Here is a 26,367-nt window from a genome sequence, read left to right as displayed (position 1 = left end):
TGTACCACTAACATCAGTTGTTCTGTGTATCACTTGTGTTGTACCTTCTGTATGACTTTACTTTGTCTTGTTATGTGTAGAGTCGCGAGAGGCTTATTTCCATTATTGTTTAGAGGTTTATAAATAAAGCCACATTTGTGTTACTTGGATTGGTTTTGTGTGTTACTTGGTTATCACACACCTCTAAAACCCAATGGAGCACTGCAGAATTCAATTTTCCTTTGAAATTAAACATAAAAACAATCAAATTTTCTCAATTTGTATTCTCTTTGTTCTCATTTTGATACACAAATATACTTCCATTACTTTCAATTATATGGAATTTTTTTAAGTAGTATCCTTGTCCCCTTTTATTGCTTCTTTCTAGCTACCTTGTGAACCTAATGAAAAATGAAAATGTGCTCAGCCCTGAGGTATTATTCCCACCCTGCTTCATCATTTTAGCTTCATTCTGTCCCAGCTGGTGAATGTTTCTCATTCCAAACCCTTTCTAAACTTTCTGAAACTTTGATACTTAATGCATTTTGCTGTTTCGAGTTCACGCAGCTTTTACAGTATTTACTTCACCTGCCATTCCTAATTTTAAGAAATGTATTTTTAGATGATGTATAGCATTAGTTCTCAGCCTTTATGAAAATATCCTACCCATCATTCAATAGTTACTTTGTAAAATTTGCATTGGATTGACTGTGTACTGAAATTTGATGGGCCTGCATGAACTGACTGAATTTAATGTGTTATTTATTTAATTTACATATATAACTAAACAATGTAAAGTTCAGGATGGAATGTAACAACTATGAAAAGGATAGTTGTTACTCACCCACATAGCTAACATGCTGATTCACAGATAGGCACAACAAAAAGACTCTCGGAAAGTGAGCTTTCGGCCAACAAGACCCACACACACACACACACACACACACACACACACACACACACGGCCACAGTCTCTGCCACCTCAAACCAGACACAGAGACACTTGAGTCTGGCTTCTGCTGCCAGACTCTGTGGTCGTGTGTGTGTGTGTGTGTGTGTGTGTGTGTGTGTGTGTGAGAGAGTGAGTGAGAGAGAGAGAGAGAGAGAGAGAGAGAGAGAGAGAGAGAGAGAGAGAGTTTATTTTTGACAAAGTCCTTGTTGGTCGAAAGCTCGATTTTCGACAGTCTTTTTGTTGTGTCTATCTGCAAATCAGCATCTCTGCTGTATGGTGAGTAGCAACTATCATTTTTATAATCGTTACATGTATGATTACATTAAATTAAGCAAAGTAAGGAATATCCAGTACCTTACAATGTACTAAAGAAGACAAAGCTTTCAAGAATCTTTGAGCTAGATTATTTTTGTAAAACATGTAAAATAACATTACAGTGTGAATAAAAAAAAATTTTTATCAAATGTGCACATCACGCTTATATAGCAAACCATGCTGTAACACTCCACACCACAAAAAATCAGTAAAAAGGCCTTAAACAATATAGGCATGAATGACATATTTCATTATTGTATAATGTCAACCCTGTGTAATTAAGTCATTTCTACTTTACTTCTTTAACTGAAAATTACAATATTATTATGCAACAAGCTGTATATACTTTAACTTCCAATGGAATCAGTAATTCTTTGAAAAGTGATCCCTGTTCAGCACAGAAAAGTGCTGTACAGGGTGCTCCAGATCAAACAGGAGTAAGCCAAGGATGTTAATAAGTAGATGCTCCTTTTTTGTCACAAATATTTTTTTATATTATTTTTAATAGAGTTTTTTCCCCACCAGTATTTCAAATTATTTTATGCCCTGAATGAAAACAAAACCCAGGTGTAATTTTTACATTGTTGAAACTGAAGATAAAAGTGTCCTAATTTTTTGAATTTCTAAATCAACTTAAAAAACATTTAAATCATAAAATTCTACAACATATATAAGGATGTGCGAAAATCAGAAAATATGGCAAGGGCTGGAAGAAACAAAATCAAATCTATTATTGTACTCTGTTGCTCTCCTACAATTTGCAGATGTCTCTTGACACACAGTTACATCCGTTTCATTCTTTCTTTTATTACAGCTTCTGCCAATGTGTGTATTTTCTCCACCTCATTTTCTGAAGCAGGAGCTCTTGATTCTGTAAACTAGAGGTTACTTTTAACCCTGCCAGTTTTTTCTGATTTCAGTCAGTGCATAACCAAGTACAGCTCATAACTTAAGTTTTTACTTGTATTTTATCTTTCATATCATGAACTATGTCATTCACATTAACAATATATTTAACTTGTTGCTTTAGCTGTCTGAAAACAAATCAGTAATTTAATACATGCATATTCAGTGGCAATTATAATATTTTATTCATAATATATTTATCTGATTTTAGTTTATATCAATCATCTGTGAAAAGCCATTAAATTTTTAATGTCAGAAAAAACACTCTCACAAGCATTAAATAAAACATCTCTGAAAAATATATGTCCAAAATGTCTGTGCAAGAAGAAAAAGGAAACAGTTCAAAAAGTGGAAAAATGCAAAACAATTCATCTCAGCTTTTAAGCAGCTTTGCTTTCTTTAACCCAGTATTTTGAGCACAAACATTCATAATAAACAAACCACTCAGCATCACACACAGCTGTATCTACACTACAAACCATGATGCAAATTCAGCCAGACATTTCACTACATATCAAACCACACTCTTAAAACAACAGCTGTATTTCTTTAAGCCCACACAGTGCTGAAAATTCACATGCTCCACATCTTGCCATCCAGCACAACTGTTGCAGCTTTTAAATTCCATCTGAAAACTATCATCAAAATTGTGTCTCCTTTAATGAATATACATTCCCAGATCAATATTTGGGCAGAATGCAAAGGGCAGGACAAGGAAATGGACACACAGGTGTGAAGGAAGGACTTACTACACAGAAGAGTAGACTTGTTTATACTACTGAAATTATGTTAGTGCGCACCAGAAAGGAAAATTATAAGTACTAGTCCAAAGTAAGTGCACAACTCAATGAAAGTGTTCATTATTTGGAAAGTCCAACAGTTATAACTGCTTCTGAATAAAAATGGTAAATAAAGCAATGTAATATTTCATTATCCCCAAGCATCTTTTTAAAAGAGGTGAGACATTAAGGGTAGTTTGCCATATCAACCTCTTACACGTATTAGACTCCTACATATAAAGCCCAAATGTTATCTGCCTTAGTAATTGGGAAAGAACTCGTACAGGTACAAATTATTAAATAACAGATGAGGCGCATATTTGTAATAACAGCACCTAGCACCACACATTTCACTTATTCCCAGTAATATTCCCTTTGTCTCCTATGCTATCTCATATTAAAAGCTACCAAAGCCCTCTAAAATATTAAGCCTCTACTGCAGAAGTTACTGTTAAAATTTTTCTGTAATGTTATTTTAATGATTATTAGCTGTGTTATGTGGTATGTTAATATGCTGGAAAGTGCTAAGAGAAGAAAACAGCTTGACCACATGAACAATACTGTCAGTTCCTAAGCAGAATGAGCAAGTGGGTGAGTGTGAGTGTGAGAGTGAGTGAGTGAGAATGTGTGTGTGTGTGTGTGTGTGTGTGTGTGTGTGTGTGTGTGTGTGTGTGTGTGTGTGAGAATGTTTTTTAGTTTGTTAATTTTCATTATCTCGGATATGAAGAGCTTATACATGTTAACCTCTCGAGCTTCAGTCAATAGTATTATTTTAGTGATATCCTTAACAGAAAATATAGACTCTGCACTTCTTTATTCCTAAAATCCATTTTATGAAATATAAGGTACAGATATCAAATCTCAGGTATAGAAGTAACTATGTGGTGGAAAGCAAACTACTTTTGTTGTTACATTCATTGTTATACAGCCTTCGCAATATTTTTTTTCAATTAAATAAAATTTACATCATAACTTCACTATCAGGAAAATTTACAAATATTGATTCACTATATCGATTGCCATTACTGCTTCTTTATTTTAATTCTGATATTTACATTAGCGTTTATAAGTAGTTTTGAGTTTCTTTAATGGATGAGGGATGTTCAAAAGAAACGTTATGACACATCACTTTGGGTATAACTGAAGTCTTTATTCAAAAGTAATAACCAGAGGCCTGACTTTCTCTCTGTTTCACAAGCTGAAGGATTCCCTGTTCCCTTACTTCTTGTGGCTGTGACAGGAGCCAGTCCTCTACTGTGTCCTTCACTTCCTTGTCCGAGTTGAAAATGGTAACTATACAGCCAAAAGCAATAGGACAGTAGATAATTGTCAGGCTATGTGGAAAAGCACAGCTATGAGGAAAACATTTAACCCACCTCTGTTTTTTATAAACATTTAACATTGCCATTATAGTTCAGTTCAAAGTTTGATTAATCTTGGAAGTGCATAGTACCTAAGTTGTAGAAGAAGTAAATTATATAATCTGTTTAGGTGTTCGTGTATAAATTTTACACAGACTTTAGGGTACTAATTTAAAATGCTTCAACGTTATTTTTATTGTTTCTGCATCTCAGTGTTTGATTACATTATTTTGGAGTTTTGTGATATCTTGGAGATTTGTAACACACAATTCACAGTGCTGCAAGAAAAACTGCTGATTGTGTTTTAAACTTACAATAATTATGTTCAGGAAATATGGAGATGAGGTAAGCCAACGGCATTTACAATATTAAGAGATTGACCCTATCTCAAATGGTAAAATTGGAGCACACTTAAATACAATACATTACTTATGACTAAAATGTTGTGTGCACTACTTTAGTTTCTGTTCTTAATTTCACTTACAATTACACTGTTCAGCTTTTTTAAATTAATAATCATGAATCAGAATTCATGTTTTGGGTACCTTACACAGGATAAAGTTGGTTAAAACCAATGATCATGTTGGATATTTTGGAAACTCTGTCTACGATGAAGTACAAATGGTTTAAAAATAAAATTGACATGGGGATAAATGATTTGGATCATGAGATTTTGAGAATGCTCCGTATGTGCTTGTATATGTTTTTGTTTGTTTATCTCCGTATTCTGAATAATGTACAGAACAGAATGTGCCTATTTTTTTACACTGTGAAATTTAACTTCACGGCCCATCAGAGATACTACTGACCACCTGACAAGAATATATGACACCTGCACATATACGCTGAATATATTCCATCAGCTGCATGGAAATACCCAGCCTTTGACGTTAATACCCTGCTTTTCAAAATACGTGTGATAATGTATGTGTGCAACTTGTGACAGAAATAGTATACTTTCTTTTTCTTAGCAATAATAAAGAACAAAGTAATTCCTTATGACATAGTATCTTGAATACTGAAGAGATTGTTGATCCACAACATCAATGGGGAAAGGGAGCAGTACATAAATAAATTTTAATTTCTGAGTCGTGGTACCCACACCCATACATCATCTCGTTAACATGCACACACCACTGTTTCCCAGCAGTTCTTTACTGAAACACGCAGACACACGCACACATACATACAAATCATTTCCTTTTATTCTTTCTTGATTTAAACAACAACAATCATGTGACAGTGAAAGACAAGAAGTTAATCATTCCCATGCAGCATGCAGCATTAGTCACTCATGCAAAGCGAAGTGCAAGAGCAACCAACCTCCGAGCAATGAGAAGGGGAACACAGGGGGAGGTAGGCAACCACTTACACGAGTCATACTGCCCATCTGAGTCTGCAAACCACACGGCCAAAACAAAAAAGAAAACAAAAAATACAAAAGGTTGATAAATGAGATAAAAAATGGCATCCAACATCTATTGCATATCTAAACAAACAATTCTGAATAACATGGTAAAATAAACAATATTAATCTAGACTACACTAATACAGGTCAGGAAACATTTAATAATATAAACTATGAATGGCATTTCCACCACATACATATAAACTACTCTGTTGTTTCAGAGATTTCAGACTGCATCAGTTTCAAGATGATTTGCATATTGACAAATATGTTTTCTATAGGTATATGGATCTGACACCAGAAAACACATTCTGCATGCTGCAATGTCACTAAAAGAAACATCTTTAACTCACTAGAAGGTGTACAAAAAGTTATTTTATGCAACTCTCTCTAGTCCTCATAACTTAAAATAAAATCTATAAGTCTGCACCAACTGTTTGCAGAGTCTTTTTTATGTCATTCTAAAAACAGAATTTATTACTGTACGGAATGTATAATATTTGGGCCAAATAAATAATTTATATGTACACAATGAATTATCTGTCCACAATGGGTGTTGAATTACTCAAATGCCGGACAGCACAAATGACTTATCTTTAAAAAAAATTAAAACGTCCAATAAGCAGTCTGAAAAGCACAGAGACTAAGGAGAAAGTGTAACACTACAAAGAAGTTATCATAATGACACATACCAACAATTGCTAACAAATACTCAGGCACTAAATGCAATCTATAAACACTTATGCAACTACAATAATTAACATATAGTACACGATCAGTAACTCAAGAGAACACACAATGAAGAACAAAAGCATTCAGGTATCTATTTTGAATGTAAGTGTTGCTGTATATTCTTTTCACCTGTACAGCTAATATCAAATATGTACGACAGAACAGTTTCTTAAATAAAATTAGAAACTACATACACAGACCACATACACATCTAATGACAACAATGCTAGATTATCTTAGTATGTTCTAGAGCCTACATGACATACCTCATCACCATGTGCAGTAGAGTGTGCCACTTTACTTACTGAAATGAAGCAAAGCAATTCTTTTTGTTGCTTGATGAACACAACCAAACCAATTAAAATATGTACACCATTCTCATTGGTCAACATCCACATTATGGTAAATCAAAAGTAAATGTAAGAGAAAAGTGTTCATACTCCTTATTTAATTTTTTCCCCCTCCAGTCCATTCAGAAAAAAAATCAGAATCTATGTTCTGTGATTAAATGCCTGACTTTCAGTATGGTACTTTATTTGCATTTTTCAAAGATATGTTGTGCTAAATAAATCAAAGATGACAGTTCCACTGACTGTAGGTCAATCAACATTAGTTCTCTCTTCAGCAAAATGAGTAAAGTATTGTTTTACAACTAAAAGAATAGATGGTATCTGCAACATGTAATCATTATTTTCTAATGATATATGTGAATGATGGTACTACAGATTACTTGAAAGAAATAAACCAGAAAATATAACAACCAATAAACCCATCTGAACATTCCTCGTACTACTGAGAGCAGCTGTTCAGTCATCTCTACCTCACACTGTTTGTATCAGAAAAGTTTCCAGCCAGTCAATCTCACATCATTCAGTTTGTACCAGTGTGTTGCTGAGCTGTGCCTGGACATTTGCCAATGGTGATTACTTACAGAATGTGGAGAAAACATGGACTGAGGGCAGTGCATACATTCTTCACAGAAACTGGGTACAAGAAAGAGAGAGGGGGGGAAGAGTATACCAGAATAGAGAGGGAGGGAGGGAGAGAGAGAGAGAGAGAGAGAGAGAGAGAGAGAGAGAGGGGGGGAAGGGAGAGAGAGGAAGAGAGAGAGGGGGGGAGGGAGCGTATACCAGAATACACCATCATAACTTTTCCAATCAGTCTCAAAGAAATGATCAAAAGTGCTTCTCCAAAGTAACAGAACATCTCATCTTCTCACATGGTCAGTAAAACACAAGTATTTCTTGAAGATCAACTTCATAGCCAAAATGTGGCAACATGCTATTTCTCTATTTTCCCAAAATTCAAATAAACAAAATTATGAACATAGTTTTCAACCTCTGGAAGCAGCTATCCCTGACTATGATATTCTCCAGCAAAAATGCAGCAGGGTGTAATACCATGGAGTCTTCATTCAGTGGTTCAAAAGGTGTAACATGTCCCACATTTTAAAGAAAAAGTTTTTGGAACAGCAGGATTTGCCAGTATTCCTGAAACTTGAATGAAATGCATTATTTGATTCCTGGCTGGGGCAGGAGATTTTCTCCGCTCAGGGATTGGGCATTGTGTTGTCCTCATCATTTCATCCCCATCTCTGACACGCAAGTCACCCAATGTGGCATCAAATTAAAAAGTACTTCCCCTCGGAGGCCAAACTTCCCTGAATGGATTTTCCTGGACCACAATGCAGTATGTTCATTTCCATCTGATACAAGGATAATAAAAAATTCCCTGGACCTCACACATGAACTAGTCAGTGCCATAACAAAGATCATTTGCTAAGAGTTTTAAATATGATGTGCATGTCCCCACAACAGTCTCCAAATTTACTCCCCACCCTCCTTTCCGCAAATTGACTAAGGCAAATGTCAGGCTCTTTGGAATGCTAGTCACATGGTGCCTCCAGCTGAAACATCTTGTATCAAGATGATGATATAGTCCAGGAGGAGACCCGATATGAATATTATCAACTGCTATGCCAGGACAGTTTGCGGAGCCACGTCAGGCTGTTTCTCTGACAAGGACACAAAAGATTTCCTTCCCTCTTCTTGTCGCATCTGAGCTTCTGGCAAGGCCCTAATGACCAAATCATCACTAGGACTTTCAAGTTTAAATTTATTACCCTCTCCCTTCAGGCCCTAGAATTACACTGCATGGTTGTATCTACATAATGTGTGACTGCTTTGTGAGAACATCCATGTTCTTTTGTTGTCAATCAGAAGAAAGTTAAATGGCACTTATGAAAATTTTTTACTGCACTTCGAGCAAAGTGCCCAAGTAATGCAGTTCCTCTTGCAAAATGGAGACAAAAATTTAAGTAAATGATTTTTTAATGTCCACTGGAACTGAAGTATGAAGTTTTCTATCAGGTGAATGCTGCAACACACACTAACTTGTCTCATTGTTGTGCTTCACAGCAGGAATCGCATGGTTTTCGGTCAAACAACTTACTGGGCAAAATAACTTAACACTGATGTAGGTAGTGAATTTTACTTTCTCTTATATTGCTTGATGAGATCATGTATTGGGTAAGATCATGTATTGGGTAAAAAAAAGATCACAATGTTTTGAACTCTCACTAGTATAATTTGCAAGTACTCGTCCCAGAACAGGGTAATTTATCACTATACGAAATTCGGCTACTGAAGTTGAGTGCAGGAGTAAGAGGAAGGATACTGAAATAGGATACAGCTATTTCTCACAACATGGGAGCGACTAAACTCGCTGGTGTCTACGGTAGCTGACGTGTAAACTGGCCAATATGCATGTCGAATCTTTAGCGCCCAGACGTAGAAGGGCTCGCGTTGGCCAGTTCATACACCAGATAACAGCACGCACATCGTAGCTCGTTCGTCCACTCCTATGTCGTGTGAACGGCATCAAGAGGTTCGCCAGTTTGCCGCACAGCATCCCCAGTTGGCGGCGCTAGTGTCGGTGCACTCACTTCTCTTTCCGTCGGTGACGACCTGCTCGCAGTCATCAGAGCGGGTGCTGATGGGACACTTGAACAGCGCCCCCGACCGGTTGGTGCCTGGTTGAAGGTTTTCTCCCTGAGGTGCCCCCACAAGTATCCTGGAACAGAGGAAGCTGCCCTGACTTTGTTGCTTAACATGGAAGAATGACTCAGTAGAGGGGGAGAGGTCGTAACAACTTCCCCCCACCACAAAGGAAACATCACTGTAAGATTTATATTTTTACATACGCCAAATTCTCAAGTTTCAGACAAAGTACTACGGAAACTAAATATCACGGCAATAGCGGGCGATTCTAGAAAATTGTAAGGTATGTTTATCACGAGGTACTCCTCAGTTGTTTGCCTGGGGGCCTGCCCATGTTAACTTACGGCCTGACTCGAGAGAGAGTACCCATGTGTACTTACGGTCTGACGAGAGAGAGAGAGAGAGAGAGAGAGAGAGAGAGAGAGAGAGAGAGAGAGAGAGAGAGAGAAACTGTCTTTTTCCGAATGTGGGAGAAAAGATATGGCATTCTCCCATTTACAAAAAAAATAAAAAAATGGTTCAAATGGCTCTGAGCACTATGGGACTTAACATCTGTGGTCATCAGTCCTTTAGAACTTAGAACTACTTAAACCTAACTAACCTAAGGACAGCACACACATCCATGCCCGAGGCAGGATTCGAACCTCCCATTTACATGCCAGTATAAACTTGTGTGCATAATTGTACTGCAAGAGGAAATGCTTATAATTGTGAGATTTCGAATCGTGTAAACTTCGAAGTTGGCAAAGTTGTGCGATTTTGCGGCTTCCAGAGTTCTTAACCCCTCCCCCCCATGAACCATGGACCTTGCCGTTGGTGGGGAGGCTTGCGTGCCTCAGCGATACAGATAGCCGTACCGTAGGTGCAACCACAACGGAGGGGTATCTGTTGAGAGGCCAGACAAACGTGTGGTTCCTGAAGAGGGGCAGCAGCCTTTTCAGTAGTTGCAAGGGCAACAGTCTGGATTATTGACTGATCTGGCCTTGTAACAATAACCAAAACGGCTTTGCTGTGCTGGTACTGCGAACGGCTGAAAGCAAGGGGACAATATTATGGAAATGGAAGAGGATGTAGATGAAGATGAAATGGGAGATATGATACTGCGTGAAGAGTTTGACAGAGCACTGAAAGACCTGAGTCGAAACAAGGCCCCCGAAGTAGACAACATTCCATTGGAGCTACTGACGGCCTTGGGAGAGCCAGTCCTGACAAAACTCTACCATCTGGTGAGCAAGAAGTATAAAACAGGCGAAATACCCTCAGACTTCAAGAAGAATATAATAATTCCAATCCCAAAGGAAGCAGGTGTTGACAGATGTGAAAATTACCGAACTATCAGTTTAATAAGCCACAGCTGCAAAATACTAACACGAATTCTTTACAGACGAATGAAAAAACTAGTAGAAGCCGACCTCGGGGAAGATCAGTTTGGTTTCCGTAGAAACACTGGAACACGTGAGGCAATACTGACTCTACGACTTATCTTAGAAGAAATATTAAGGAAAGGCAAACCTACGTTTCTAGAATTTGTAGACTTAGAGAAAGCTTTTGACAATGTTGACTGGAATAATCTCTTTCAAATTCTAAAGGTGGCAGGGGTAAAATACAGGGAGCGAAAGGCTATTTACAATTTGTACAGAAACCAGATGGCAGTTATAAGATTCGAGGGACATGAAAGGGAAGCAGTGGTCGGGAAGGGAGTAAGACAGGGTTGTAGCCTCTCCCCGATGTTATTCAATCTGTATATTGAGCAATCAGTAAAGGAAACAAAACAAAATTTCGGAGTAGGTATTAAAGTCCATGGAGAAGAAATAAAAACGTTGAGGTTTGCCGATGACATTGTAATTCTGTCAGAGACAGTAAAGGACTTGGAAGAGCAGTTGAACGGAATGGACAGTGTCTTGAAAGGAGGGTATAAGATGAACATTAACAAAAGCAAAACGAGGATAATGGAATGTAGTCGAATTAAGTCGGGTGATGCTGAGGGAATTAAATTAGGAAATGAGACATTTAAAGTAGTAAAGGAGTTTTGCTATTTGGGGAGCAAAATAACTGATGATGGTCGAAGTAGAGAGGATATAAAATGTAGACTGGCAATGGCAAGGAAAGCGTTTCTGAAGAAGAGAAATTTGTTAACATCGAGTGTAGATTTAATTGTTAGGAAGTCATTTCTGAAAGTATTTGTATGGAATGTAGCCATGTATGGAAGTGAAACATGGACGATAAATAGTTTGGACAAGAAGAGAATAGAAGCTTTCGAAATGTGGTGCTACAGAAAATGCTGAAGATTAGATGGGTAGATCACATAACTAATGAGGAAGTATTGAACAGGATTGGGGAGAAGATAAGTTTGTGGCACAACTTGACCAGAAGAAGGGATCGGTTGGTAGGACATGTTCTGAGGCATCAAGGGATCACCAATTTGGTATTGGAGGGCAACGTGCAGGGTAAAAATCGTAGAGGGAGACCAAGAGATGAATACACTAAGCAGATTCAGAAGGATGTAGGTTGCAGTAGGTACTGGGAGATGAAGAAGCTTGCACAGGATAGAGTAGCATGGAGAGCTGCATCAAACCAGTCTCAAGACTGAAGACCGCAACAACAACAACAACAGAGTTCTTAAGTGTTTTGCACGATGTATTTCTCTGAACTGCAGTTTCTTGCCAGTTGTGCTCAAGCGATGAACTACGCACTGGTACAAATAACTTATTATTGTTATATTGGCAAATAGTTCAAATGGCTCTGAGCACTATGGGACTTAACTTCTGAGGTCATTAGTCCCCTAGAACTACTTAAACCTAACTAACCTAAGGACATCACACACATCCGTGCCCGAGGCAGGATTCGAACCTCCGACCGAAGCGGTCGCGCGGTTCCAGACTGTAGCGCCTAGAACCGCACGGCCACCGCCATCCCACTCCAGTATGTCAGAATACGAAGCCAGCTCCCTGTCTGACAGGGCCTTAACCAACGTACAGCTGACTGTTGTTACACGTGACACATGTCAACAAACAAATAAGTATGTAATCGAAAGGTCAATAACCCACCTGAAGAACATGGTAATAAGCTCACCAGACAAAATATTAGCGAAAACCTTCAAAGAGCGCACGGGTGTGCCCATATGTTGTATGGAATCAGCGAATTAAAGTGGGGCTACATCGAGACGTGACAGTGACAGAAAAGAGCCACAGCATACTAACCCTCCTGTTGCCACAAGGAAGTCCCTGTTGTATGAGAAATTTTCTTTCACAAATTTTTAAATGTTCGAACATATATATTATACTGACTACAGTACCAAATACGACAAATTTATTATTACAACATATGCTAGACTATCTCATGAAGAGTGTCTCGACGCTTATTAGTGGACATTAATATGGGTTGTGTCCACTCTTCGCTTTCATGACGACTTTGCTGGGGGCACATTCAATGAGGTATTGAATGTCTGTAGGGGAATTATAGCCCATTCTTCTTGGGGAGCCGAAACCAGAGAAGATAATGATTTTGGACGGCGGGATTTTGAGGCGAAGTCCATGTTCTAGCTCGTCCCAAAGACGTACCACTGAGTAAACCATTGCCTCATAGACTCACAGGAACCATTCCGGCATTCACCTGAAGCAGTTTAGGGAAATCACGGAAAACCGAAATCAGGGTGGCCAGTTTGCTAATCAGTTGCTACTTTATGACAGGGTGTACTGTCACGCTGATGCAAACAATCATCGAATCCGAACTGTTCCTCCACTGTACACAGCACACAATGCCGTAAAATGTCTTCACATCGTTACGCATTTAGCGTTTCCTTAAGCGCAACTGTAACATACCTCCTCCGTACTCCACTGTTTGTACTACACATGAAAGCAAGTAAAATACTCCATACATTCGCCTGACCCAAACTCTTCCATCGGGTTGCCAAACGGTACAAATGATTCATCACACTAAATCACTACCTTCGAGTAAACCACTGGATAGTGCCGTTGCTCTTTAGACCACCTCAAGCGTTGATTAGAGTCAACTATGACAATATGTGGCTTATAAGGAGCTGTTTGACTACTGCTGTCCATTCTTTTTAGCTCCCCCTTTCTGAGACCATTACTCCTGAGTGCAATCAGATACCACCTACAACCCTCCCCCCGTCCCCATACCACCACCACCACCACCACCACCACCACCACCACCACCACCACCACCAACAACAACAACAACAACAACAACATAAGTCATGTTCCAGACCCATATACGTGGGCTGTTCGATAAAGAATGATCACTTTTTTTTTACATGCCTTTACCCATCCTCATAACTTTGATGGTCCTCAAAGTAGTCCCCCATGTATACGATGCACCTGTCCCAACGTTTCTTCAAATACATGCTGGAAACCATTTTTTGAGAGGTCCTTCAAAATCGCCTTCACCAATGCTTCTAATGATTGATAATGTCTCCCACGAATTTTTGCCCTTCCCTTATAATGTGAAACCTTGCTTATTACCAAATTTCATGAGTCTAGGTCAAAGAAAAGTGCCCTACACGTTCCGCTCAGTGAGTTTTCAGGTATCAAAATATGACATAAAAGACCGTATTGTTTGGCTAAATTAAATTTATGCACCGCTAAGGGGCCACCGACCTTAACATGTGACATAAATTTGAACTTAATATGTTTACTCATTCCTGAAAAAATCGGCTCTTAATAGTCACATGGATGGATGGACGAACAGACATACAGCCAGCCAGACAACAAGACGATATTATAAGGATTTCGTTTTTACAGACTGAGGCACAGAATCTTAAAAACGAGTTAAGTACAAAAATTGGTATTTGACTTCTCGGTAAAAAAAAAAAAAAGTTTCGGTGTTTTTGGAAATTCAACCCCTAGGGGAGTGAAAGAGAGGATAAAAATTTTCAAAAGCTAAGCTACTGTTGAACTAAACATTGTGTTTTATGACCACTGCAGCCTGAATGAGTAGCTGAAGTCATCACACGAAAAATATCCCCGAAAATCAAAGAACCAGCAATGACTTGAACTAAAGCCTCCATACACTACACCTGATTGGGCCGTCGTTCCACTCGACACCTTGCATCATATGAAAAGAAGAAAAACTGCGACTCGTCGAACCACACACTACGCGTCTCCAGGAACCTAGAGCCCAGTTGTATGTTCTTTAGTTCACTGAACCGTGCAGCTTTGTCACACGGTGAGCCTTTGCGGGGAATTGCCTACAAAAGTCCACTGCATACTATTGCTTTCGCATTTAAAAGCGATTGTCATTGACAAGGCGTGTCAATCGTCTCTAGTTTCATTCTACCACCTCTCCACGTCGAACCATCTTACTGCACTGATTCCGTACAACCAGCTGGCACATACACAGCACTTAACGGCAGAGGGTTCAATGAACCCCCTTCAAGCTGTCTCTCTACCGTTCCACTCTCGAACGGCGAGCGGGAAAAACGAGCACTTAAATTTTTCTGTGTGAGCACTGATTTCTCTTATTTTATCGTAATGAATATTTCTCCTTATGTAGGTGAGTGGCAACAGAATGTTTTCGCAATCGGAGGACAAAACTGGTGATTCCAATTTCATGAGAAGATCCCGTCGCAATGAAAAACGCCTTTGTTTTAATGATTGCCACTCCAATTCACTTATCATATCTGTGACACTATTTCCCCTACTTCGCGATAATATAAAACTAGCTGCTCTTCTTTGTAATTTTTCGATGTCATCCGTCAGCCCCACCTGATGCGGATCCCACACCGCACAGCAACACTCCAGAATAGGGCGGACAAGCGTGGTGAAAACAGTCTCTTTAGTAGACCTGTCGCACCTTCTCAGTGTTCTGCCAATGAATCGCAGTCTTTGGTTTGCTCTACACACAATATTATCTATGTGATCGTTCCAATTTAGGTTATTTGTAATTGTAATCCGTAAGTATTTAGCTCAATTTACAGCCTTCAGATTTGTGTCACTTCAAACGCGGACTAGTCACTGGATGTCACCGGAGTAACAAGCTGCACAAGATGACTGTTCGTGACGTGATTGTGAAGAGCAAACGCGGAAGGAGCAATTACAACTTAACCAAAACCAGGTAGGCTGTACTGGCAGATAGGAACCGTCGCATTGAGCAGTGTCGTCGTAAAAATCGGATGAAATCACGGGAAGTAGTTATTCGCGAGTTCCGAAGTGCTACCACTGTCAAGCTACCACAATTACTGCGCGTGGGCAGTTGAAAATAGTAGGGCGTAATGGTCGAATAGCTCTTCATAAGCCACACATTACTCCAGTCAATGGTCAGCGATGCTTGAGGTGGAGTAAAGAGGGACGCCACTAGACAGTGGATGACTGGAAGCGAGCGATTTGGAGTGATGAATCACGTTGTACCCCCATAACAATACGATGGGTTTGGCGAATGCCTCAGGAACCACAATGAAGTAAGGAGGAGGTCGTGTTATGGTTTGGGGATGGTTTCCTTGGTTAGGATGTGGACTCCTCATTGCGCTTAAGGAAACGCTAAATGCAGATAGATATGATACATTCCAAGTATTGTGTGAACAACAGATAAGGGAGGATGATTGATTGCATGAGTATGACAATGTATCCTGTCATAAAGCAGCATCTGTGAGACAATGCTTACGGACGATAACGTTCCTGAAATAGACATGGCCGGTCTCTGAGACCGAGAGGTTCTAGGCGCTTCAGTCCGGAACCGCGCTGCTGCTACGGTCGCAGGGTCGAATCCTGCCTCGGGCATGGATGTGTGTGATGTCCTTAGGTTAGTTAGGTTTAAATAGTTCTAAATCTAGGGGACTGATGACCTCTGATGTTAATTCCCATAGTGCTCAGAGCCATTTGAAATGGACAGGCCTGCCCAGAATCCGACCTCAACCCAATGGAGAACCTTTGGGATGAGATAGAACGTCGACGTTACACCAGACACCAGCGACCAACATCAATACTTTCTCTGGTTTCGATGATTGAGGAAGAATAGCCTGCCATTTCTTCACAGATATTCAAGACACCTCACTGAAAGTGTCCTCAGCAGAGTTCAAGCCGTACTAAAAGCGAAGGGTGTACAGACGCCACATCAGCATCCACTAATATCGTGTCCAGATACTTTTGACCAGACCTCTTGTCACATGATCCACAGTAACATAGTACTTTTTGGTCTGGTAGCCGCCCGCTACTTTACATATTTTCTTTTCAGTGGTGGAGGGTTATTTGCTTGATGGCTTCAAACGTTTGGGGAAGGTACAGCGGAAGGTGAGCAACAAAGCATTTAGGTAGGCGGAGAAGCCGCTCCTCCACTGGTGTTACCCTCCGGAGAGCCCCTCGCAGTCGTAGAACGCGCCTTATCTTTACGTGGGCGCTTATCTAGGCGCCGTTCACCTGCACACAGGGGGCCACTCAAACTAAGCCCCCGGTAGGCAAACACCGCTCCTGGCACAGGCGCCTCCACACAAATGTAGCTGGGGACCCAGCCGATAACGACTGGCGTGCTGTGTGCCCACTTCTGTGACTTATAACTTTTGTCATTTGGAACGAGTCTTACAAGGAGAGGGTCCCAGGGGTCGGAGCGGCTTTTCGAAACACCCCACACAGTACCAACAGTGCCTCGCACCTTCCTACCTAACTAGCGAGCAGTAATAACAAAAAAAAATTGTAGATGGTTCAAAATGGCTCTGAGCACTATGGGACTCAACATTTGGGGTCATCAGTCCCCTAGAACGTAGAACTATTTAAACCTAACTAACCTAAGGCTCTGAGCATTATGGGACTCAACTGCTGTGGTCATTAGTCCCCTAGAACTTAGAACTACTTAAACCTAACTAACCTAAGGACATCACACACATCCGTGCCCGAGGCAGGATTCGAACCTGCGACCATAGCGGGCACGCGGTTCCAGACTGAAGCTCCTAGAACCGCACGGCCACACCGACGGCGGAGATTACAGCACCGCGCTCTTGTTATGATACGATAATTTTTAATCATTATGTTTGTGTTTTACGAGAGCCAGCTTAGTCTTACACAGACAAAAAACGGGAGATTTCCTTGGCTGGGTTAGAGGTGTGTGAGCGCGCGCGCGCGCGCGCACACACACACACACACACACACACACACACACACACACACACACACACACAGACGCGCGCGCGCCCGCGAGGGAGGGTGAGAGAGAGAGAGAGAGAGCTGGAAGCAGATGATTTTGATAAGTATCTAAGGATGGATGAACCATGCGTTTCGGAGATGAGCATCATCAAACCATTCTTCACGAAAAAGAATACAGTCATGAGAGAGGCTGCAAGCTGCGAGGAGAGGCCGTTAGCTACATTACGATTTCTAGCCACTGGCAGAAATTAAGAGGACCTCAAATTCAGTGCTGTTGTATCCCCACAATTATTAACTAAAATGATTCCTGAAACGTGCAACGCATTTCATAACTGACAGGGGACATACGTCATGATAAAGCAAAATAAATAAAACAAAAGCCTTTCATGCGAATGTTATTAATTTATGCATGTATGTATGTATGTATGTAGCATAGAAGATGATATGTAAGTTTTAAGAAACTCATTTCATATTCGAAGAAGAAAGACTACAAATGGTGGTGGCGCACACCGTCAAGTAAATACAACAGGTACAACAATAAATGAAGCTTTCAACAACTGTTGGAAATCCCACATTTCGCTCTCCATAAGAGAGGGTTTGGATACAAGTTGGGCATTTTTTAAATGCTTATAACAATGAAGCAAACATATTTTATAAATTATCGTCCATATGCCGATTTTTCGGCTTTTAGATTTCATTTCCAATAAATATCGCAAACAAAACCTACAAAGAGAAATACAGGTCGGCGGACTTTTGTTCTCTGAATGTGCCACAAGAAACCATCTCGGATTTGTTGAAAAAATTAAACTCGCACGACATGTCCCGCAAACATCTGCAATCTTTAAATTTCTTCAGAAACTCTGTCCTTTTAGTTTCGTCCTCCTCGCACCCAGTCACGTATATTAGATCAGCATTTAATACCACGCGCAGTGACAAAAAACGAACGACGAACTTTTGTCGAACGGTTGCACGGCACAGTTTGTTGGGTGGAGTGGTGGTGATGGTGGTGTGATGGGGGGAGGCGGAGGCGGCTTTCGGGTGGTCTTACCCGTCCGGTATGCCGACAAGGAAAGCTCGTCGGTCGGTCGGACGTCAAAACGGCTACGCATGTCAAATTTTGTCGGTCGGTCGGTGCGTGCGTAATGCCTCTTGTGATGATTATTTTACGCATATCCTCTTAGGATTGTAAAAACATATCGCTGTTCCCAACAATACAGTGGTATCTGCAGAGGCCAGGCCGTTGCTGAGGAACAGTCTGAGACGAGGCGACTGGCTGGCAACACGAATGTTTCCGTCGGCATCCAGCAAAATCGTAAGAAAACCGTGAAGTACACGAAGAGCACGGAGCAACGACAGCATTCAGGAGGTAAGCCATCGACAAGTATCTGAGTTCCAAGAATCCGCGGCACCGACAATACTGGCGTCAAATCCAGTGCACTTTCTGCGGATGCGTAACATAAAATCTCACAAGCACGTACATTTAATGAATACGAATATCGTCGACACTGCAATTATATTTAGAGTCATTTGATTTTATAAACAAGTTATCCAGACTGTTTAGCATGTCTGGAAATGTGTTCGGGAACTGCGAATACGGGACTTCCACAGCTATACAATTTACTGGAAGCAAAATGTGTACCGGAACGGGTCTCGAACACCGATTTTCCGCTTTACGGGAGAGGTCGCCTTTCCGGACATGCTTCAAAGACAGACCCGAATTTCTGTATGTCCCATTGTCTGCTGCCCATAGTGCTCGCACAATTACGTGATTCCCACACTGGTAGAGACATTTAGTTTTAGCGTTAGGGTGCCTTGGCTTTGGCATGAAATACATTACTGCAGTGTCTGTGAAGTTCAGTTCAGTATTCCTTCGCGCATTCATGCATGCATGTCCGAAGGAATACCTCATTGAACTTTGCAGACGAAGTACTACGAACGATACATGCTCCTACGATGTTTCTGTGTGACGTGATTTCTGTATTCACTCATTACAAACATTGTACGACAAGTCGAGCGTGTTACGATGCTGTCTCAAAACTCGTGCTTCCCACGCGCATATAATAATTTGAATTTATAACAATTACAGACGAATTTCACACATTCAGCTGTTACCGTTTACATGTTAAAGGTTACGTACAATTAAATATGGATTTCGTCTTTGTGGCAGAGCAGTTCGCCTCTTCAATCACAGTATAGTGTGCCCACATTTTCTTGGATTCTAGTCTCGCTAGTACTGAATCGGTAGACGTCACTTACATTAAAGTGGCTAAGAATGATTTCGAAAACCAACTTTGATTTCCTCGACTGATCGATTATACTGATTTTTCCACTTTACATTTATAGAAAATTCTATCGGTACTTGGATGAACACTTAACATTTTAAAAACTGAAATACACAGTATTGGTGTTCCAAAATATTATTGCTTTTATAGTAATTTGTGAACCGGCTTTCGACTTTTTAGGCAATCTTCAGACAACTTAAGACCTAGCAGATATTGCAGACATCATCAGCGACAGTTCCGTCTGAACAGTGGAATGGACGACAGTGAGATTCGAGAATTCAGAACATCCATGAGGGCCAAGCCGTACACTGGTAAATATCCGAGCCAGCCGCCACTCGAACCAGGGGCCCCTCAATTAATCTGCGGTGCTGATTCCGCCTCTTTCGATGTAGATACTGGCAAGACATCGGTCGCGGGAACTTCAAGACCATATCAAAATCTCTACAGTAGTTTCTCAGACTAGCACGTACACTACCGGTCATTAAAATTGCTACACCACGAAGATGACGTGCTACACACGCGAAATTTAACCGACAGAAAGAACATGCTGTGATATGCAAATGATTAGCCTTTCAGATCATTCACACAATGTTGGCGCCGGTGGTGACACCTACAACGTGCTGACACGACGAAAGTTTCTAACCGATTTCTCATACATAAACAGTAGTTGACCGGCGTTGCCTGGTGAAACGTTGTTGTGATGCCTCGTGTAAGGAGGAGAAATGCGTACCATCACGTTTCCGACTTTGATAAAGGTCAGATTGTAGTCAATAGCGACTGCGGTTTCTCGTATCGAGACATTGTTGCTCGCATTGGTCGAGATCCAATGACTGTTAGCAGAATATGGAATCGGTGGGTTTAGGAGAGTAATAAGGAACGCTGTGCTGGATCCCAACGGCCTCGTATCACTAGCAGTCGAGATGACATCGTGCGGCCACGTCTCGATCCCTGAGTCAACAGACGGGGACGTTTGTAAGACAACAACCATCTGCACGAACAGTTCGACGACGTTTGCAGCAGCATGGACTATCAGCTCGGAGGCTACGTCTGCGGTTACCCTTGACGCTGCATCACAGACAGGAGCGCCTGCGATGGTGTACTCAGCGACGAACCGGGGTGCACGAATGGTAAAACGTCATTTTTTCAGATGAATCCAGGTTCTGTTTACAGCATCATAATGGTCGCATCCATGTTTGGCTACATCGCGGTGAACGCACATTGGAAGCCTGTATTCGTCATCGCCATACTGGCGTATCACCCGGCGTGATGGTATGGGGTGCTATTGGTTACACGTCTCGGTCACCTCTTGTTCGCACTGACGGCACTTTGAACAGTGGACGTTACATTTCAGATGTGTTACGATCCGTGGCTCTACCCTTCATTCGATCCCTGCGAAACCCTACATTTCAGCAGGATAATGCACGACCGCATGTTGCAGGTCCTGTACGGGCCTGTCTGGATACAGAAAATGTTCGACTGCTCCCCTGCCCAGCACATTCTCCAGATCTCTCTCCAACTGAAAACGTCTGGTCAATGGTGGCCGAGCAACTGGCTCGTCACAATACGTCAGTCACTACTCTTGATGAACTGTGGTATCGTGTTGAAACTGCATGGGCAGCTGTACCTGTACACGCCATCCAAGCTCTGTTTGACTCAATGCCCAGGCGTATCAAGGCCGTTATTACAGCCAGAGGTGGTTGTTCTGGGTACTGATTTCTTAGGATCTATGCACCCAAATTCCGTGTAAATGTAATCATATGTCAGTTCTAGTATAATATATTTGTCCAATGAATACCCGATTATCATCTGCATTTCTTCTTGGTGTAGCAATTTTAATGACCAGTAGTGTAGATATAAAAAGAAGCGAGCACGGGACTTCAGTTCATACATTTAGGTATTGATGATTTAATAAAATATTTTTTATTTTCTTATTAAAACAAGACTACAACTTTCATTTATTGTTTGCATTCATTAATGTTCGTCTACTCTGCTTTTGATGGACATGATGCAATGTCCTAATGCCAAAAATATATTTTTATGTGGTATTATAACAAATTTCAGATTTTTTTTTTTACTTTACATGTACTGTGAAACATTGCTCCTGTCCAAATTTCATGATTCAACGTCAGCGGGAAGTAACCTATAGATTATAATGAGTGAGTTTGCGAGTATTAATATATGTAACATCAACGGTCGTAACTTTTGATGGCATTGACTTAGAAGCTTAAAATTTTTGCTCTTCCAAGGGATAATAGACTTCAGTGTGTGACATATCTGAGCTAGAAACGTCACCCCTTCCTGAGAAAAAGATTTCCTGACAGTCGTACAGACAGACGGACAACAAAACGACCCTATGAGAGGGAGGCAACAGAACCCTGAAAAAAGAACAAATGGGAAACTGAGTGTGTAGCGTCCCGTCGATAGCGAGATCATTAGAGACAGAGCACAAGCTCGGATTACGAAAAGACGGGGAAGGAAATTGGCCGTGCCCTTTCAGAGGACCCACTCTGACATTAGCCTTGAGTGATTTAGGGAAATCACGGAAAACCTAAATCAGGATTGCCCTACCCGCATTTGAACCGTAGTCCTCCCGAAAGCGAGTCCATCGTGCTGACCATTGCGCTACCTCGCTATGTATAAGAATGTACAATACATAAGTGAGTACTGGCACGGACCGCTATGTCTTACGGACAAAATGGTTCAAATGGCTCTAAGCACTATGGGACTTAACATCTGAGGTCATCAGTCCCCTAGAACGTAGAACTGCTTAAACCTAACTAACCTAAGGATATCACACACACCCATGTCCGAGGCAGGAGTCGAACTTGCGACCGCAGCAGCAGCGCGGTTCCGGACTGAAGTGCCTAGAACCGCTCTGCCACGACGGCCGGCTCTTACGAACAAAATAAACGGCAAATGTGGTCAACCAGTAAAAATCGGGAGAGGTAGAGTGAAGGAATGAAGCAACAGAATGTGGGAACACTCATGATTAAAGTGCAGCTACTTACAAGAAGAGTGTATTGGATGGCAGTGAAACTTAGTAGATGCGCTCTTGCATTAATGCGGATCCGATTTACGCTGGAAAACAAATTAGTTCCTACTTCGGCCTCTAGGTGCAAATCAGGCGGTGATAAAAAAGCAAGAAAGACGTATACAAATGTTTCCATATGTAATAGATTAGGAATGGGAATCTGAACAGCATGATCCTTTATACTGGCCTTCAGATCAGGCAAAGACTGAACATGTTCCTGGTAAATGCTTTCTCCAGAGACAGAAGTCACATGGATTCACATAAGGTGATCTTGCAGGCTATGGATCTGGAAAACCTACACGTTCGTGGAAGGTTGCATTAAGCAGATCTTTCACTGGGCGAGCGACACGGGGGGTTGTCCCATCTTGCACGAAAACAGTGGTTCCCACACAGTTGCGCTCTTCAAAATGAGGTACCGAAAAAGTAGAAACGTCACAGTACGCCAGACAGGCCAGTGCTTATGAATCTATGCCACGCAGTCGCATATGGTGGCGAGTGCAATGGCTCTTCGCGCAGAACACATGGTGTAACAGTACCCCATATCCGGTAGTTCTGTGTCTTTACAGCATCCTGTAGTGTAAAATGAGCCTCGTCATTCCACAGAATATTGCGTGGCAGCATCTCATCAACTTCAGTCCTTGCCAAACACCGAAGAGCAGATACTGAATGTTGCTGCAGATCATGAGGTTTCAGTCGTTGAACCATCTGTATCTTGAACGGGTACTACCGTAGTGTAACATAGACTGCAAAACTTTCGACACTGTCGACGACGGCTAAAATGCGCAATCATAAGAGCCCGTACAAAGTCCCAGTTTTCACACAGTCCATTTTTTTCACATTCCAGTCTAAACACTGTCACGGATGATGATGATTGTATGGTGAGGACAACACAAACACCCAGTACCCGGGCAAAGAAAATCCCCAACCCAGCTGGGAACAGAACCCGGGACCCCGTGCTCCAGAGGCAGCAACGCTAGCCACTAGACCACGAGCTGCAGACGAACGGTGCTCCTGCTGTCATAGGAAATTGCACGCCAGACCATAACCCGAGATGGAAGTCGAGTGTGCCTAGCATGAGGACAGGTTGGTTGCAGGATCTCAACGGGCCGCCTCCTAACGAACACACGGTCATCACTGGCCCGAGGCGGAACCAGCTTTCATCAGAAAACACACTAGACCTCCAGCCTGCCCTCCACTGAGCTCTCGCTTGACACCACTGAAGTCGCAAATGACGGTGGTTTGGGATTAGTGGAAAGTACCCCACAGAGTGTCTGGCTCGGAGCTGTCCGTGAAGTAACCGATTTGTATCAGTTCGTTGTGTCACTGTGGTGCCACCTGGTGCTCAGATTGCTGCTGCAGATGCAATATGATGCACCAGAGCCCTACGCCGAACGCAATAGTCTTCCCTCTCGGCCGGCCGGTGTGGCCGACCGGTTCTAGGCGCTTCAGTCTGGAACCGCGCGACCGCTACGGTCGCAGATTCGAATCCTGCCTCGGGCATGGATGTATGTAATGTCCCTAGGTTAGTTAGGTTTAAGTTGTTCTAAGTTCTAGGGGACTGATGACCTCCGAAGTTAAGTCCCATAGTGCTCAAAGCCATTTGAACCATTTTTTTCTTCCCTCTCGGTTGTGCCACATGGGACATGGCCGCCCGAAGCCCGTGCATTCTCGTGACCACCGCTGCCAATAATCATGTGCAGTGGCTACGTTCCCGCCAAGTCTTTCTGCAGAATGGCAGAAGGAACATCCAGCTTCTCGTAGCCCTATTATACCATCTTGATGATGGCGACATTGTTCAAAAAAATGTTCAAATGTGTGTGAAATCTTAAGGGACTTAACTGCTAAGGCCATCAGTCCCTAAGCTTACACACTACTTAACCTAAATTATCCTAAGGACAAACACACACACCCATGACGGAGGGAGGACTCCAACCTCCACCGGGACCAGCCGCACAGTCCATGACTGCAGTACCTCAGACCGCTTGGCTAATCTCGCGCGGCACATTGTTCATAAAAGTTTTTCTTGACTAATACCCTGTCCGCAGCTCGTGGTCTTGCCGTAGCGTTCTCGCTTTCCCCGCACGGGGTCCCGGGTTCGATTCCCGGCGGGGTCAGGGAATTTCTCTGTTTCGTGATGACTGGGTGTTGTGTGTTCTTCACCAGCATTGACTCGCAAGTCACCGAAGTGGCGTCAACTAAAAAGGACTTGCAATACGGCGGCCGAACTCCCCCGCAAGCGGCCTTCCGGCCAACAATGCCATACGATCATTTCACTAAAACCCTCATCAATTTCAGTCTAAAGGTATCTAAAGCTCAGGACCATAAAAGCGTGTATTTAAAGCAAACATAATTCGCACCCTCATAGTGGCTCTACTAACGCCACTCTTATGCGACTGGGGTGAAATTTTAAAAAATGCTTCAAATGGCTCTGAGCACTATGTGACTTAACATCTGTGGTCATCAGTCCCCTAGGACTTAGAACTACTTAAACCTAACTAACCTAAGGACATTACATACATCCATGCCCGAGGCAGGATTCGAACCTGCGACCGTAGCAGTCGCGCGGTTACGGACTGCAGCGCCTAAAACAGCGTGGCCACGGCGGTCGGCGGTTAGTTAGGTTTAAGTAGTTTTAAGTCTAGGGGCTGATGACCTCATATGTTAAGTCCCATAATGCTTGGAACCATTTGAACCCAGAAAGCAGCAGGTACTGGCTCCCCAGCCTTGACTTCAGGAAGGTGTACGATGCAGTTCCACACTGCCATCTAATGAGCAAAATATAAGCGTGCGGAATGTAAGATCTGCTGTGTGTCTGGATTGAAAAGGTTCTAGCAAACAATGGTGGATTTCCATGAAGCTTTTCGCGGATGATGCTGTTGTGTATAGCTGTGCTAGAAAACTGTAGCGAAATACAGGTAGGCGTGCTGAGGAACGACACACTGTGCAGTGATCATCAACTGAGACTCGTCAGAAGCGAATGTACGGCACACAATAAGCAGAAAAGCCACACTTATAAAATACCTAGGAGTATGCATACGGAGCGATTTAAAGTGGAACTACTAGTTTTTCCATGTGTGGATGAGGTTGCCGACTCCACAAGTGATGTTCAAATAATGAAAAGTCGCTCCAGTTGCTTTTTTTTCGAACTTTTCTTAGTTCATACGACCATTTTCTGTCTTTATATCTGTGTTAGGCCATTATCAAGTGCATTTGACACTGCCGCAAGTTAATAATGGTTCAAATGGCTCTAATCACTATGGAACTTAACATTTGAGGTCATCAGTCCCCTAGACTTAGAACTATTGAAGCCTAACTAGCCTAAAGACATCAACACACATCCATGTCCGAAGCAGGATTCAAACCTGCGACCTGAGCAGCAGCGTGGTTCCGGACTGAGGCGCCTAGAACCGCTCGGCCAAGAATTGTGGGAATGGTAAGTCCGAGGGTGCCAAATCCGATGATTGTGGATCCCAACTAAGACATGTTAAGTTGCCATCTCCTTGACGACCAATCCAACGGTTCGGTATAGT

At 41.9% G+C, this 26,367-nt stretch overlaps 1 protein-coding gene across 3 annotated transcripts in view; it reads right to left on the bottom strand.

The window, feature by feature from the left end:
* Nucleotides 1-26,367, bottom strand: part of LOC126356133 (integrin alpha-PS1) — a 535,136-nt gene that overhangs the window by 107,859 nt on the left and 400,910 nt on the right. Inside the window, exons 2-3 of one of the 3 annotated variants that reach the window (XM_050006841.1) lie at nucleotides 9,377-9,504; nucleotides 5,665-5,688 (exon numbers count right to left, since the gene is read on the bottom strand). In XM_050006841.1, coding sequence (XP_049862798.1) covers nucleotides 5,665-5,688; nucleotides 9,377-9,504 — 152 coding nt within the window. Of the gene's footprint in view, nucleotides 1-5,615; nucleotides 5,689-9,376; nucleotides 9,505-26,367 lie in introns of those variants that run through there. The other 2 variants (XM_050006843.1, XM_050006842.1) reach the window with 2 other exon arrangements.

Source organism: Schistocerca gregaria, chromosome 3 (assembly GCF_023897955.1).
Source record: "Schistocerca gregaria isolate iqSchGreg1 chromosome 3, iqSchGreg1.2, whole genome shotgun sequence".
NCBI classification, from domain to species: Eukaryota; Metazoa; Arthropoda; class Insecta; order Orthoptera; family Acrididae; genus Schistocerca; species Schistocerca gregaria.
This window is presented reverse-complemented; position numbering and strand designations above follow the sequence as displayed.